General features: G+C 39.4%; 1 protein-coding gene across 3 annotated transcripts in view; it reads right to left on the minus strand.

Annotated features, from left to right (window-relative positions):
• The window catches only part of FRMPD4 (FERM and PDZ domain containing 4), a 313,851-nt gene that overhangs the window by 113,758 nt on the left and 183,494 nt on the right, over positions 1–16,599 (minus strand). For all 3 annotated transcript variants that reach the window (XM_032200773.1, XM_032200764.1, XM_032200790.1), the window contains exon 2: positions 12,539–12,655. In XM_032200773.1, coding sequence (XP_032056664.1) covers positions 12,539–12,655 — 117 coding nt within the window. The remainder of the gene's footprint in view (positions 1–12,538; positions 12,656–16,599) is intronic.

Below are 16,599 nucleotides of genomic sequence, written 5' to 3' on the forward strand. Positions count from 1 at the left end.
TGGATATAACTGTGGTATTTATCATGAATCTATTAGCAAAGGTTTTTCATTCCAATACATGAAAAAAATCATCTCAATATCCAAAGAAAGATATTTTAACTTCATTTAAAGCCAAAAAATTGGATGTCAAACAACTAGTAAAACTGAAGCCATGTCTTTTCATAAGAGCACAGCTAAAACAACTGTTTGTTTGCACACAGAAAACTACTGAAGGGAATAGGAAGCCAAAATCTTCAAAGAACGTGTGTACTCCTGTAATCAAAACCAGACACCAAAATGTATTCAGACATGGTTAGCTAGTCCTGAACCCCACAGAAAAGATAGAGTTGTGGGTCCATCTACCATGAGGTCTCCTAGGACACTTTCCAAGCACCAGGGCTACTCTCCATGAGTGAAAAGCCCATCCTACCCCAAAGAAGAAAAACAACAGGATCCCCAAACCAACCTCAGATCAGTATGCACCAATGGAAGGACAAAGCTTGCTGTCAACAGCTCTTGGGAGCTTGAAATGTTGACCAAATACTCAGAGGAGAGAGGCACTACTGGGGCTACATCTGCCTACAGGATGAATAGCTGCAGATCATTTGCACATTGAAGGTGGTTCAGTTCCACTTTTCATAGGTGGACAGAAAAAAGTGACAGAAGGTGTCCTCACAAATTTGATCTCATGGAAAATCAGCAAAGCCCAAAATCATTGGCAGACATTTATTGGACAGAAGACCCCGTAACTACAACATCCCTTACCACACTTAACACTTGCTGAGGAACTGTAGGTAGTGATTAATGCTCCCAATCTAGGCAAGGTATTTCAGCTTTATGTAGCACTAAGACAATACCACTGTGATCAGAACAAGTCTTCTGCAACCAACTCAAAAGCCAGTCTGAAAAAAAGAAAAGGGAGAGGGAGACGGACGATGCCACTAAAAGCTGAAAACTCCAAATGCCAGCAAATTTGCATCTCCAGCGTTTTGTCATAACTGTACATGAAAAGGTAAGAATAGAGTGAGAGAGAAGCAGAAATATGTTCAGATTGATGAATCATAGAATCATAGAGTATCCCGAGTGTCTTCACTGAATATCAGCATGTCTATTTGCACTATAACTTAACATTTCTAATGTGTAACATACACATTACTTCACGGCCAAACTGCAAATAACCACTTCTCCTCATTACACAAAAAGGCAGCAAGAAGTTCACTTAAAAATTAAAATGGTGTTATTTTCTGTTCAATTTTGTGAATGATGGCAATTTTTTTCATGCTATTTGTATCATAACTAATATGCATCTCCAGGTTTTAATTATGAAACTCTAAATAAATCCCCTGAGCAGACACTTATTCCTACCTGTCTGCTGAGTTCCTACTTGTAATTCCAGCTAACTACTTCCTCTGTCAGGAAAACATTCCCTGAAGCCCCAAGATGCCACGCAAGAATTTCAGTCTCCTTTGTTTTCATCTCCTTATGTTTGATACAGAAAATGTAAATTTGTTTGGCTACTGCTGGACAAGTAAGAAACTTGAAATAATCTCTGCACTGTCAGCATGTCTCTACCTCGTGCGCTTAATCCCTGTTACCATGGCGATATTTAATTGAACAGCCCCACGGCTTGATTGGTTTATTTTAAATGGAAGTTTTTCTGGAGGACGGTGCAGGGTACCAGCGAGCCTTAGATAAATGACTTTCAAAAAATTGCGGTGAGTCATGCTGTTGTCAGTGACGAGATTAATTCGAGTTCAGTTAAACCATCCCTTCACCTTAATCTTATATATGTATATGACAACTTACATATGAGGATTTTTAGTGTTATATTTGGAAATGGGGTGTTTTGAGTATAATTAAGCAGTATTTCATTGTAAGAAGGGCAATTAAAAGCTAAATGAGAATTAAAATTCAGTGAGCTTTTGTTGGTAGTATCAAATTGTCTTACTAAAACAAATTACCTCGTTGTCCTATAATAGCAATCCAGATAAGGACCTTTACAGTAGGCTTATATTCAATTTTCTTTATACAAAACTGTAAATATCTTAATGTGACAGAAAATAAACCAAAGGAAAAATACAGCTTCTTCATTGCTGGCTTTTATATACCTCAGCATGCAGCTCCTTAATATATTAATGACTGCTGGAAAGGCATCATCATTATGATATTTCCTGGCAAGACATAACATACTAGATAACTTGTTTAAAAGTCTGTACATACGCTGTGAAGTACTGGTCTACGTCAGATGTAGTATTTCAACAGCAGCAGCAAAATGTTGTGGTAATTCTCACCCCCCTTTTTCTGCTCTATAACCAGCCTCCAGCACATTTTCTTAATGCTGTAACTGAAGGCATGGGGGAAATTTCACCCAGCCTTTACTGGGAAAGTCCCGGTTCCACCACTGTGTATAGGACAGCTTTACCTCGTTTTTTTGTTTTTTTTTTTTTCAAGCTTGTGGCCACTTGAGGCCCCAATGTACAGCTTGCAGCGTCATATCACATTTTCAGCATTATGGGGCTGCTTTCTGTTCTTTATTTTCACAGACTACCAACTAATCTGGTTCTCTCTCACATGTAGAGTCTCTGTGTTTGCATAATTGGGGATACCAGCATGTGGCCCGAGATGTGATCTACTAGTTTCTTAGAAAGCACTACAGCTCTCCCCATCACCTGCATGGCTTTGCAGAGCCAGAACTTAAGGCTTTTAATCTCAGTCCTGTGGGACCCTACTCAGTTTGACAAAAAGGGAGTTTGGAAAGCAGACTCCAGCTGGGGCTATACTTCACATACAAACTGTTACAAGAATTAATTTTACACACTCCTGGGAATGGAAGCTTGGAGTACTGATACAATGCTTCTGCAGATGCATTTGCATGCTGCAATGCACAGATGAGATGTTGTTATACCATGAGATACCTCTATCCAGAAAAATGCAAACTCAAAAAGCACTAAGAATTTAATCTTAGCTCTGTACATTGTGACCCTGGGTTAGGATACCCTGAGTTTGTTTTTTTTCTATACAAGCTCTACTCCAAAAGTTTTATTTTACTTCCTAATCCAGCTTCAAAACCACAAAAGTAACATTTTTCAGGATGCAATACTTCCCCTGATTTCATGGTGTCCCCATCCAGTTTGGGCTTGCAGAAAACACTGGGGACTAGATCAGAAACATGGAATAGACATTATAGATTAGGTAGCACTGACTGTGTGTTGTAACAGAGACCTGAAGTACACAATTCCCTGTACTCCACTGGGATACCACTACATTTAGGCTACCCAAGGTATAGACTAGTGACTGGACAAAAGCTTCTTTTCCTCTAAGTCGTCCTACCTTCATGCTACCTTTTTGTGCAACTCTCCTCAGCTTTTCTGTGAGAAGTATCCTCTTGGTTCAGCACGTGATCATTGCAGACGTACAGAGACTTGGAAAGGGCAAGCCCACACACATGAAATGAGCTGCACTGCTGTGGCTAGGTACTGCACATGAACTGATTTAGGTACAGCTGCCTTGCAGTGCAAGGAAGCCTCCATTTCTCCTTGCTCCAGTTAAAATAAAATTACCCCACAGACCAGCATCTCCTTGTTATTATTCTGTCCATTATAGAAATGATTTATCCTGGTCAATATTAACATCATTTTGTCTGTCATATTTATGCCTGCCCTATTTATGACTAGAGCAACAGTTCTCCAAGAGAGAAGGGCAATTGTGAAATCACCATCTCTTTTCAGGAGGTTGAGCTGATTTCACAATACTTTCTCTTTCAGCATATGCCAGACCACAGACACAAACAGGTTGCTATATAATTTTCCTTCTTCTCTCCTTTCTAATTATTCAGGTTTGCTTTAAACAGTCATTTGTGGTTGTGCATCCCTGCTGCTGCTCATCTCTTCTCTCCCCACTCTCCCTTCCACCAAACAGTCCTGTCCTTGAGCAGGTCAAACCCTTAGCAACAGAAAGCGAATCTGTAGGCAATCTGAAAGGAGCAGAGTAGCACTCTTTCCTTAATAGCACACTATTCATATCAACAGTCCGTATAAGTAACAAGCAAATGAAAAAAAAAAATAGAGGAAAAAAATAAGAATCGCCATACCAATCAGACCTGTTGTCCGCCTGGTCCAGTGTGCTTTCTCTGACAGTACTCAGTACCCGCTTGAGAGGAAGGTGCAAGAAACCTTGTAATTATAGAATAACCTGATTAATACAGGAAGTTTCGTCCTAGCCCTAGGCAGTCAGCAGCTGACTCACCCGCTTGTCTGAAACATAAGAATTTATATCTGCTCTAATTTTTTTTAATCCTGTGTAATTTAACAGTGGAAGACTCATTACAAATGTACATTTCTAATCCTGTTTTGAATCCTACTAAGCATTTTAGGTTTTACTGTAACCTGTAGCTGGGAGTTATATTCACTAATTATATAGGTTGCACTATTTTTATCATTGTTAAACTGACTGCTATTCAATCTCATTGGATGTCCCTTTTAAGGCTCTGGGAAGAAGTGGGCCAGAGAGCACAATTCCACTGCCTGTTTACCGAGCCTCTCACCTGGGAGAGAAGATGCCCAGAGAGGCACCCTGCAGCCAGCCTTGGGCTTAAGGCATTATCCTGGGGTGCCGACTGCCCTCATTCACATCCCCAGTCTGAATAGGAAAGAGAAGGAAATGAACCCTTTTTTCGACACTCTGCCTAAGTTTAACCTGGCTGAGGGAGGACAGAGCAGCAGCAGTGATGCTGCTCATATTTTTTGAGAATGTCATGTAAATTCTCCAGCAAATCTAGTCCACATTTTTTCTGTACCTAGAGATGAAGGAATACAATGCATTCACGAAAGTGCTATATAATATCAGACCTACAGGCCAGAAGATGGCTCCCGTGGCTTCAAACTTCTATTATGGCCTTATACATGTATACTAAGGTAATTTTAAAGAACAAAATAAGAGCAGCCTTTTCAAAATGCATGAAGATGAACAATGGTGTAACCACAATCAAGTCTTTCACTGTATTTATATGCTCTGTGTTCAGAACCTTCCAACAGAGCAAATCCCAGAGAAATACTCTGAAAAAGGACTGAACTACCAATAGGCATGTACAACCTGTACAAAACATGACTAAGAAGGATGAATTAGGACTAGAGATACCAACAGAGATATGAGGGGAGAAAAAAAATAATTAAAAAAAATAAAAGCTGAATGGTCTGATCCCTCTTCTGTGCTTATTTATTTTGAAGTAAACTGATTAGCATGCTGTGAGCCTCGTTTTTGCATCTGGTATAAATTAGTGGCCCTTAATAAGCAGGATGCTTGACTGATATGCCATTAATATCATCAATGACTGTGTTCTGTCATTCCACACCATGGGCCAGCTATGAGAACTGCCTGTACAGGGAGCAGTGGTTGGCCAGACAGGATGCATGTAGCAAACACAGAAGAACTCCACCTTTCAGAAAACATGAATGAATTTCCTCTTTGAAGGACAGCAAGCTGTAATCGAGTTGGAAAAAAAACTACTAAAAACATAGGTAAGTATACGTGTACAGGAGAACATCCCATCACAGCTTTACTGTTTTGTAAAGAAATATTGTGTGGTGCATGTATTGAGGTATTAGGTTGTCGTGAGCTACAATAGCTACTAAAAACACAAACTCACCACCCATATGTCCCACATATGGGACAAAAGCTGACATTCAGGCATTTCATAGCTACTATGCCACTGCTGAAATAAACCAGGCAAGAAAAAAACAAAATGCAATGTTTTAACAACCCAAATCTCACAGAGCTGACAATGTCATATGCAAGAGAATGTATCTTAGGGGAAAAAAAAAAAGTTAAGTTTGCAGATGCACCTGGAAGAAACCTGGGAGAATTCAGCATTGCTAAATACAAAAGGATCAGTAAAAAGCAACAGGCACTGTAGATATCAAAATACATGCTGCCACGTTTCAACCAGTGCAACAACCACATCATACTAACATAACAAGATTCGGAAAGACTTTCAATGAGTAGGTCTCTACCAGCTCTGCTGTGTTTTTCAGGGACTGACCTGTGGTTTCAAGCCAAGCAGTAAGGCTGCAGGCTTTGACCTCTGCATGTGCTGCCCTATATTTCATGCCCGGGGTCCCAGCAGTTTGCTCAGCTTGTTCCGGACTGCCCAGAAGTAAACTAATGTGCACGAAGTACAGATGGTCAGGGTCCTTGGAGCAAAATAGGGACAAAACCAAACTGATAATGCAGACACACCCTGTCATTCTATACAAGGCAATAGCAAGAGTTAAAGTAAACACGATCAATAGCATGTCCTGCAAACAAGGATATTGTAACATTCTGTCCTCCGAAAAATTATTTTAAAAGTTTAACAACTAACTACACCTTACTGGAACTGCTCCTGCTTTGAGCCCACAGACAAAGGGCTATGATTCTTTTCATTTAGTCTGATTTCACAGACTTGGTTCTTTATTTGGATGACAGAAGCCAGATCCAAAATCCACACAAATACCAAAGTACATAATACCTTAGGAGTTAAATAGGAATAGGAGTCAAAAGGGTGTGACTTTCCACGGCAGCAAATGTTGCTTTGGCTTGCACCTTAGTGTGCCACTGTAGGGCAGGTTAAGCCAACACAATCTGTTGAAACCCTGTCCTCTCATTGATCAGGTATTTCACTGTGGCACCACCTGGCATTATCCATGCTCTGAGTAGGAGGTTGGACCAGCTGACTTCCAGAGGTTTCTTCCATCTTCAACTAATCTGCAACTCTGCCTGACCATGTGGAAGAGTGGCTCAGGGAGTTAAACTGACATAAAATTCATTACTTTCTCTGTAGAATTGGTTTTTTATTAGCTTTTGTCAGTTTATTTCCCTCTATCAACTCCCCTCCAGGTCTGCTGGGCATCAAGACTGACACAAGAAAAAGGGTGAAAATGTATAGGTCAGAAAGTCAGTAAGATCACAGCAGTGGAACCTTGGGCAACCTGAAATTGCCATGAGGCTAAGCTAAATGGACAAAATCAACCAAAATATTCCTGCTTTGCTTGATATCTCCAATCTCACTGAGTATGTTTTATTAAGATTCATGTTTGTATTCATATTAGTGTTAAAGACATTTCTCATTGTCATACATCACACAGTATATGTAATAAATGCTTAGAAAATAGGCCTTTGAAATGGTTACATATACACTGCAAAGCGCTTTATATTGAAGGTCCAGCTTAATATAGCCTGGGCTGTACAGAAATGTGCTGGCAGAATACCAGATGACTGCTGTCCTCCCATACTAAAATGTATTACTTATCTCATAAGGCTATTTGAAGTAAAAGTGGCAAGTTAAAAGGGAATGGGTGAAGTTCTGAAACTTTAATTTACTACGGCCTAAACTTAATAAAAGTACTTTATAGGCTTGCAAAATGACCCTAGTTGTGCCATCTGTACAGAAGAGATAATGAATTGATAGTGACATCTCAAAATATTTTGATAAAAGGCTCTTCTCACAGTTTTACCAAAGTGCTGCCTGGCACAGGAAGCTACCACTGATTAGTTCAGGCCATAGAGGCTTTCTTAGATTTGAAAGAAACCGAATTTGCTTCAGCAGAAAGAATAAACATCTCTTCACATTCACGCCTTAAAGCCTTTGCACTGACACTATATAATTACTTTTCATCTCACATAAAGATTCTCCTGAATTCTCTATTCCTCCCACAATTTCAAAATTACAATATGTCTGCTTGCATTTGAATGGATATGTACATATGGCACTAAGTAAATTATTTAACTAAAAAACTGTTAATGTTGCTATGAATTATGTTATTTGCTTGTACAGAACTCATGTGCACATTTCATTGTGATAATACCTGGTTTATACATCTTTAATCAAAACCAAGCAAAAGATTTGAATTGCTTTCTCTCCTTTAGTGTGATGCAATTTGTTAATCTGTATGGCTATAAAAAGCCTTGGAGACAATATGATATGTTATCTTGCTTATCTCTCTTCTTCCTTTATTGACAGAACTGCCAACAATCATCTCACAATTTCACTCCTAAAATTCTGAGGCAAAAAAGAAGGAAAAAAATCTTAATACTGTTTTCGTTTACATAGTTTCGTTTAGTTTTAGCAAAAGCATTTGTTTGGAAAGCCAAAGAGGCTTTCCTTGAACAAATAATAGGCACTGAAAGGACAGCTCCTATTTTTCCAGATAGTATGACTTCATTATAGTTAGAATATATGCAGCCTTGCTAACAAAACTGTACATCAATTTTCAGTAGAGACAACTGCAACACATCACTGTGAAGCAATTTAAGTAGGTACAAATCTGATGCCAAGCCCTCAAGTAGATCCCAAGAGACCCTGCAAGCCTGACAGATTCTTGGCTCCGTACAGGCTATATTTGGGGATTCTGGACACTACTAAAAGCAAGACTGTGACACAAAGAAATATGTTACAGCACAGATACTAGGATTTTACATCCTTGGTTCCCTCCCTTGATATTAATGCTGAGAAAAAGGGAAGAAGGACATCCTCCTTTGCAAAAGACCTACAGTACAGGAGTTATTTCTACTTTCCTGGTCTCCCTAACATCAGAAGGCAGAGCCATCTTCCAGAGAGACCTGGACATGTGGAAGCGTAGTCAAGCACAAGCTGCAAGAAGTTCCACAAAGACAAGGCCCTGCACCTGGGACAACACACCCACAGAGCCCAGCAGAGGCGAGGATCTGTGTGGCTGGGGAGCGGCCTTGCTGAAGGCAGCCTGGGGGCCATGGAGGACCACAAGCTGAACAGGGGTCAGCAGTGCAATGCTGGAGGCTGGGACAGAGGCAAATTGGAACCCAGGCTGCATTTGCAGGGACATTACCAGTGGAGACAGAAATGCAATCGTCCCACTCTACTCAACTCTTGTCAGGCCACACATGGAGTGCTGTATCTGGGTCTGGTCCCTGCAGCTCAATGAAGACACAGGCAAACTGGAGAGGGTCCATAGGGGGGCAACAAAGGTGATCAAAGGGCTGGAGAACCTGCCCCTAGGAGGAAAGACTGAAGGAAACAGGTCTCTTCGTCCTGGAGAACAAAAGACTCTAGGGGGACCTCATCACAGTATTCAGTACTTAAAGGGTGGCTACAAAGAGACAAAGTCTCCCTGCACAAGGAGCCACATGGAGAAGACAGGAGGAAATGGACACAAGCTGCACTGGGAGAGGCTTCATCTTGATATAAGAAATAAATTTTTCAGTAAGAACAACAAATGACTAGAAAAACCTCCCCAGATACATGGGAGAATCCACATCGCTGGAGGTTTTCAAGATGCAATTGGACTGGGTGCTATCTGATCTCTATTAGGCTCCCTTTTCCCATGCAAGGATGAACGTGGTGATCTTTTGAGGTCCATTCCCAACTGGGCTGTTCTGTGATTCTAATCCAGAGAGAGACACTTTTCCTCGAGACCAACTGTGTACAAAATATCCATCCTACAATTTATTTTTCTTTTTACCTGAATGCACTTTGACTAATGTCATCATCTAGGATGCTCCAGATGTAATTCCATACCTGTGCGTTGCAATTCAAACCATCCCTTTGACCCTCACTGCTATCATACCACAGCTTATTCTGCAGTGGGATGGAGTTCCCAGTCCATCATTTCGATTCTGTTAAGCTTTGCAAGGGAGAATTAAAAGTGGTATCTAAGAGCCCAATTCAGAAAGGAAGAGAAATAAATAAATAAAAATGTCAGAATATAGCAATATCAAGAGAAGCATGTAGCTCTTCTAGTAGGTATTTGCAAAGTAAGCAAGGCTTTTTAGTGTGAGCTAGACTAAAATGAGATATGAAAAGACAAGAAATAGTCACAAGTGAGATGCTGTGGAGGGGATAAACTTTCAACACCCACAAACCTGACATAGAACTAGGTTCAACAGGTTTAGGTAAAACCTAGGCTACCAGTTAAAACTATGCTTGGCAAAAAAATGACAGTTTAGGTACATGCACTTGTTACAATAACTCAGTTTTATACCTGTAGCTAGCTAGCGAAAGAAGGCCAGCAGCCTTCCTTTTTAGAGTGAAGGTTGCCGAAGTGCAACCGTAAGAAGATCCTTGCTCTCTCAAAGATCCTTGCATGTGAAGCTCAGGAAAGATTTACCAATAGAGTATGTTGTGTTTTTACAGCAGTTAGTGTTTCTAAAACACTTGAAATGTGTGAAAAAGCAGGACTCTCTACTTGTTACGTTTCTGAAATTACACCGTATTCTTTGTTCATGTAAGGTTTGTATTATACATCTTTTGTTAGGTATTTTAAGCATGAAACGTAACTAATCAAGTGATAGTTACCATCAAGCTCATAATTTTTGCCTGCCCATAGAGAATTCTGCGACTGTAAGAAGTGGGTTCACTTTGCTAAATCCATGACTTCTATTAAATTATTTTTGACAAGATCTTAACCTTAGATTGCAACTTATTTAGCTCTATGATCTCTACCTGCTATCCACATGCAGAGAAAAATGGAAGACCAGAGCCCCAAAGGAAATGGAGAGAAAGCACCTTGTAAAAACACACGCAAAACAAACAAACCAAAACAACCAGCAAACGAACAAACCAACAACAACAAAAACAAGCCTAACATTACTTAAGAGCTAATTTGGCATTGCTTGTTATGACATTTTCTTCTTAGATTAATTTTTCTGCTTTTAAGAGGGGGATATAGCACTTTAAGGTACTAAAAGGCAATCAAGAAAGTAAACAAACAAACCAAAACAAACAACAAAAAAAAGACAAATAATCATTATCGACTGCAGGTTAGAAAATGCTCCCAAATTACAAAATTAATGAGTACTAATGCGCTGCATTCTGTAAGCCACAGCTGTTTATAGTTACACGAATACAGCATCCCATTATGTGACCAGTGAGAAGAGGAATGAAATGTGGTGCCTGTCCTCAGAAATTGGATGTTATTGTTCAAATGAATCTCAGTCAGGCAGAGGAGAATATACTGACATTCTAAGGAAAAAATGGACACCCCTGAAGAGAAGTTTCTGATATTGAGAAAGACCTTCTCTACAGGAACTCCAGGCAGTTGCTAGTTACTGACATCTAGGTCTGCAACCCTTACAGGTGCAGGTACCTGCACTAACTAGAGTAATAGAAGCAGCACAGTCTTATCACCACAGCGCTTTTGAGGCTCTCCAATACTTTTTGACAAGCCTAATCAGTTCAGGCAGAAAACCCATGCTAATATAGTTATATTGTGCCTGGTGTTCAGCTTCGCATTGCCCAGCACTGCAGCCTGTGTCTCTCAGACATGCAAAGCATGACAAATACTTGCTACAGAAAGAATATGACATTTCAAAGTCAGCTGTGAGCCTTCGTTAACCCAGACAGCTTGTTCCAATTTGGACACGTCTGAAATCTCTCTAACCCCTGAAAGCCTTATCATGGTTGCTTCCAGGTTACCAAACTGCTACAAATCTTGCTTTGGTTTTGATAGCAAATGCCTCCTATGGAAGCCAAGCTATGCACCTTGGGCAAATAGGGGATGAATACAAAGGGGATCTAACCCTGTGAAATGTTTTTTTTGCAGATGAAGAATCTGCAGGGAATTTAGGGTTTTAATAGTCAATTTCAAATAAATCTGATCTTAATACTCTGTGTTAAAAGACGGGTCTGTAATTCTCATCCAAGACATTTTAAAGCATCTGCAAGTTTCTAATCAGACCGATAAACATAAAAATGAAATAATAATTAGAAACAAATCAAATCAAACCAACTAACCAAAAAAAAAACAACAAACAAAAAAAAAACAAAACAAAACAAAACAAAAAAAACAACCAGGCCTTCATGAGCAGAAACAAAATGCTGGACTTAAAATGATATATAAGCTAAAGCAACTAATGCTGCAATACTAAGCAATTGTTCTGCTAACTCACCACCACCCCTTCTTAGTGAAAAAGTTCCAAAGCCACATATGTACATTTGCTAGGATAACAAAGCTGTATTTTATCCAAGCCACTTCAGTAATTTTAAAAAACAATTCTGCACAGTTTTCACTGCGAAAAGAAAACGCAGTTTTGTTCATGATCAAATTATTTGCACGGACATTTATTTTGCAAACCTTTAAATTCAGAGCTAAAGGACTATAGATAATCTAAGAATTAGAATACTAACTATACAGGATCAAAACGAGCACTTTCTCATTACTGGTATTATGAATATATTAAACAAGCTAAAAGAGCTCATGTGGCAGAGATGGAGGAGAGTTGTTAATCCCAGACAGAATTGCCCTTTTTCTTCGTCCTTTAAACAAGGAAGTTTTATTTTCATGTTCTGTTAATGACATTTGTTGCAATTCCTCAACAAATTACAGGTCCTTATATTAGTGTTTGCTTGAGTAAATGAAATAACCAAGCACCAAAACACCGCTTATTAAAGGATAAGGATCCGTGAAGTCAAATCTGTGTGCAATAAAACAAAACAGTGAAACATAAACTGTGTAAGGCTGAAACAGGAGTTAGGATTCTGAGAAGATACTGTTAGGATCAGGGCTGCAGCACTGTGCTGCGGTGTGCACAGCTCGCGCTACCCACTTACTTGATGAAGTAGTCTCTTCCATCTCTGTTTGCCGTCATCTCCCATCCATAAGGTGTTCCCTGGTTCAAGCTCCAGGTCCCTGAAGGATGAGACCAGCCTGAAGACTTGTTCCTGTGGCTGCAGTTTAGAGGGAGAGAAAAAAACTGTGTGACTTGTCTGTTGTATGTATTCTTTAAATTTACTTATTTCACATCATTCACTTGACATCCAAATACTTTCAAAGTTGTGAAATACACAGACAAAACCTATGCAAATGAAAACATGTTAATGCACCTACTCATACTGCAATATTCTTCCATTAAGTGGAAAGATACACTGTCACTCCTAATGGTCTCTGAGCCCAAGCCTTTGGCAAGGGAAATCTGGGACGCTCTATCAGTCCCACATCCACAATGCTCATTTGCAATAGATTCCAGCAAAAAGGGTGAGGAGCATTTTCATTCATTGCCATCTCATGTTCAAATGCCAGTTCTCAGTACAGTTTTAGCACAACAAACAATGAAAAAAACATTGCTGTGCATCGCACACATGGTGCACTAACTGGCGTGAGAAGGAACATCGACACCCGTTCTCACTGTTAGTAAGTGATTTGTTGTTCCATGTCAGAATGAAAGAAGACCATCACGCTTCTGTGTATGGATGTTAAACTGATTCAACATGCAGATGTTGCTGTGCTTGATTGCTATCCATCAATCTCTTCCTCCAGATAACTTCTAAAAGGCTGCACTATCTCTGAGCACAGTTACAAATCGCTGCTCCAGCACTCTCTGCTACTATTAATTCCTGAGCATGAGCTAAGTCTCAAATAAAGACACAGCTTACAGAGTCCACTTAACTAAGAGAGATTCAGCAGCTCTCTCAAATAAGAGTACCTACCCACAGGTCTGATACTTTTTGTGGAGTGTAACCTACGTAATCACACACAAAAAAGATAGTTAGCAAGAATCCCCCATAGTTTCTCATAGGAAATCCAAACATTTACACTGGTATGTTGCTCCTCAGTTGCAGGAATTAAGCTAGATGTTACCACACATTCACACTTCTTCTGTGGGACTTACAGGTGCAGAAAGCAATAGGTCTTTCAGCAAAATTAACCAAGTCATGAATAGCTATGTACAATCCCCCACCAAAAAAAAAAAAAAAAAAAAAAAAGAGAAAGAACGGGAAAAGGAGGTAGAGTAACCAAAGATATTAAAGACTAACTGCAAGTGTGTCACAGATGGCTAAGATGAATCGACAAAGAACATCAAATACAACCTGAAATTCAGAAATGCAAAACATTTCTGAAGTACCTAAAGGTGGGTTAGAATTAGATGGTCTTTAAGGATCCTTCCAACCAAATCCATTCTATGATTCTATGATAAAAAGACACAAAATAAGAGCATGTTTTGAAATAGTCACCCTCTCCCTCTATCTGCCTATTAAACATATTACTGCCTAGTTCTACTTCCTAGATTTATGTTAAGTCCAAATGCCAGCAATGAACATACTATCTAGTGTTTTAGATAGAGATGTAATAACTTCTTTCCTTTAGAGAAACAGAGAGTAATGCAACCTGGTGAACATTCTTCTGGAAGAACAGAATTGGTCTCTATGGACAACTCAACAATTCATTGCAAATTGCTAAACTCAACAAAGTTGTACACAGTTAATCTTTCCCAAAGGAGGAATGCATCATTAAAACCAACTAGCTATTTCCCCCTCCCCCTTTATTTCAAGGATTAATCACTACTGAGAAAAGATATGGTGCTTCAAAACATAATTTACATGTAAAGTAGAGCATTACAATGAAGCGCTAGATATCTGATTTACCAATTACATTAAGTACGCTATCTTCTAGGAGAATAAAAACATTTGTGTAAGCATATTCAAACACTAGTATTTGCCATAGGACAGGGCTTAAGTCTAATATTTGAACATGCTAGAAATCTTAATAAAATTACAGTTACTCATGGCTAACAAAACACATAAATGCCAGATATGCTACATTACCCCAGATAAATGCAACTAACCTATTCCTGATCAAAGGAATTAATTTAAAAAAAAAAAAAAAAAAGGTATCTGAGGAAAGAAAACAAGGTTTGAAAATAAGTATTTTCAGTGATTTCTCATACAGATTCATGGAAAGTTAAGCTCCAGCATTCAAGTTTCTCTGACAGAAAAATACTTGACAGAGAGATAAAGGAAACCACCCTATAATCTAAGAATGACAATTTATCTCTATAGACTTCAAACTACACTTAGCACCATTTTGGATCTTAAATACTGTAGTTGGCTTCAAAAAATAAAAAATAGAAAGCTATCTATTTTATCCAGATTATAAAGGCATATGCATACATTTAATACTTTTAATTTTACTTATATACATTTCTCAACCTGTGTTAGCTTCTCCACCTGTAAAATGGGTACGTGGATATTAAAAAATTCCCAGGTAAAGCACATCAAACTTCTATTATGAGATAATGTGTAGGAGCCCCCGACAGTAATGATGATCAATCATTTCTGCATTCAAATTAAGGGCCTATCTTTATATGGATAATAAATCAGTGGATTTTAAGGTAAATTTAATTCCCCTGAAAGCCTTCTTTGAGCCCCTAAACCATTATCGGTGACAGAAGCTATCATATAATGATGAGTAATAACTGCCTTACTTAACTATACATATGTCTACATCAGCTGCAGTACTCCAGTCTCTCTTTTAATCAGTGGGAAAGTAATTAGCATTCGATTGTATGTATATACCTGCCTACTGTATACACTTAAGATGAGTTGTTAGACAAGTACAAATTCTGAGGTGGCTCCAGATGGGTGAAAAACAAATACCCACAGAATATTTTCTACAGTAAGTTGCACAGTTCAATAATAAACACTTATGTCATAACAACAAATTTTTCTGCTCCTGCATAAATGCAGCTCAAAGGTGCTTAGCACCAGCGATTCCCAGTATCCTGTACAGTCTCAAAAAAGGAGAGAAACTGCATTATTTTACCGATTTGTTGAATATTATTCCACTTGTCTGCAAGGATTCTGTTTGAGGGATGCTACTGGGGCAAAAGATGGCAAGGAAGAGATCAGTGACAGGAGGAATGTCAAAGTCTCTGTAGAAAACCACAAGCAGGCCAGACATTTCACCTGGGGAACTTTGGTCAGGCTTTGAGTCAGGAGGATGCTTCACTGGTATGGAAGAATCATCGGGCCATGGGAGATGCCAGCACAAACCCTACTCCCTGTATGTGATCTTAGATAAATCCCTGCATATGATTTGTGATCACTATTTGCTGTTTATTTGCCTCACAGACATAGGAAGAAGAGCACACTACGACTGCCCAGATCTCTGAAAGATCTGAGCAATTCCCAGGAGCGGAAAGATACAGAAATGTGACTTCTACCTGCCTGCCCAAGGAGCAAGCCCTGGCACTGCTGTAACTGACTGCTTGCTGTCCATTGCTGCCCCTGCTCCCTACAACCAGACCTGCTGCTGGGCATGCATCACTGCAGAGCCCTTAGGTGCAAAACTTCACTGTGAAAGCCTAAGCCAGCATCATGCCAGCAGAGCTCTGAAAACAAGGCAGCATTAGCTGTGATGTCCCATCAGCCTTCTTTTGACAATCTCACTGCAGATGTAGAAAAACAGATCCCTTCAAATTGCTTCACACTGAACAATCAATTCATTAAATCACGTAAGCTGCATGTAAGGAAGCAGCGTGCCGTATGGAGGCAGCGTCTGACCGAGAATATAATAGCTGCGCCACAGTGAAGGTCTTAAGGTCAACCCTTTTTTCGGTCCTGTGCTTGAGGCATGACTGAGAAATACATTCGTATGTCAAGTCTTCTGTATTTGATGTCAGCAGTATGTGACTTATGCAATATGCAGAACATACACAGCATTAACCACGGTGCAAACAAGAAGTGAAGGCCTGTAAATAGTAGCCAGCTCTTCAAAGATCAAAACTAGATCAGTTTGATTTTTTAAAGCATACTATTAGAGCCTAATGTTCAGCGCATCTGAGATAGCTTTAATGCTGAAACTGAAAGCAGAAGGCAACACTATTCATTTTTTA

The sequence above is a fragment of the Aythya fuligula genome, chromosome 1 (genome assembly GCF_009819795.1).
Source record: "Aythya fuligula isolate bAytFul2 chromosome 1, bAytFul2.pri, whole genome shotgun sequence".
NCBI lineage: Eukaryota > Metazoa > Chordata > Aves > Anseriformes > Anatidae > Aythya > Aythya fuligula.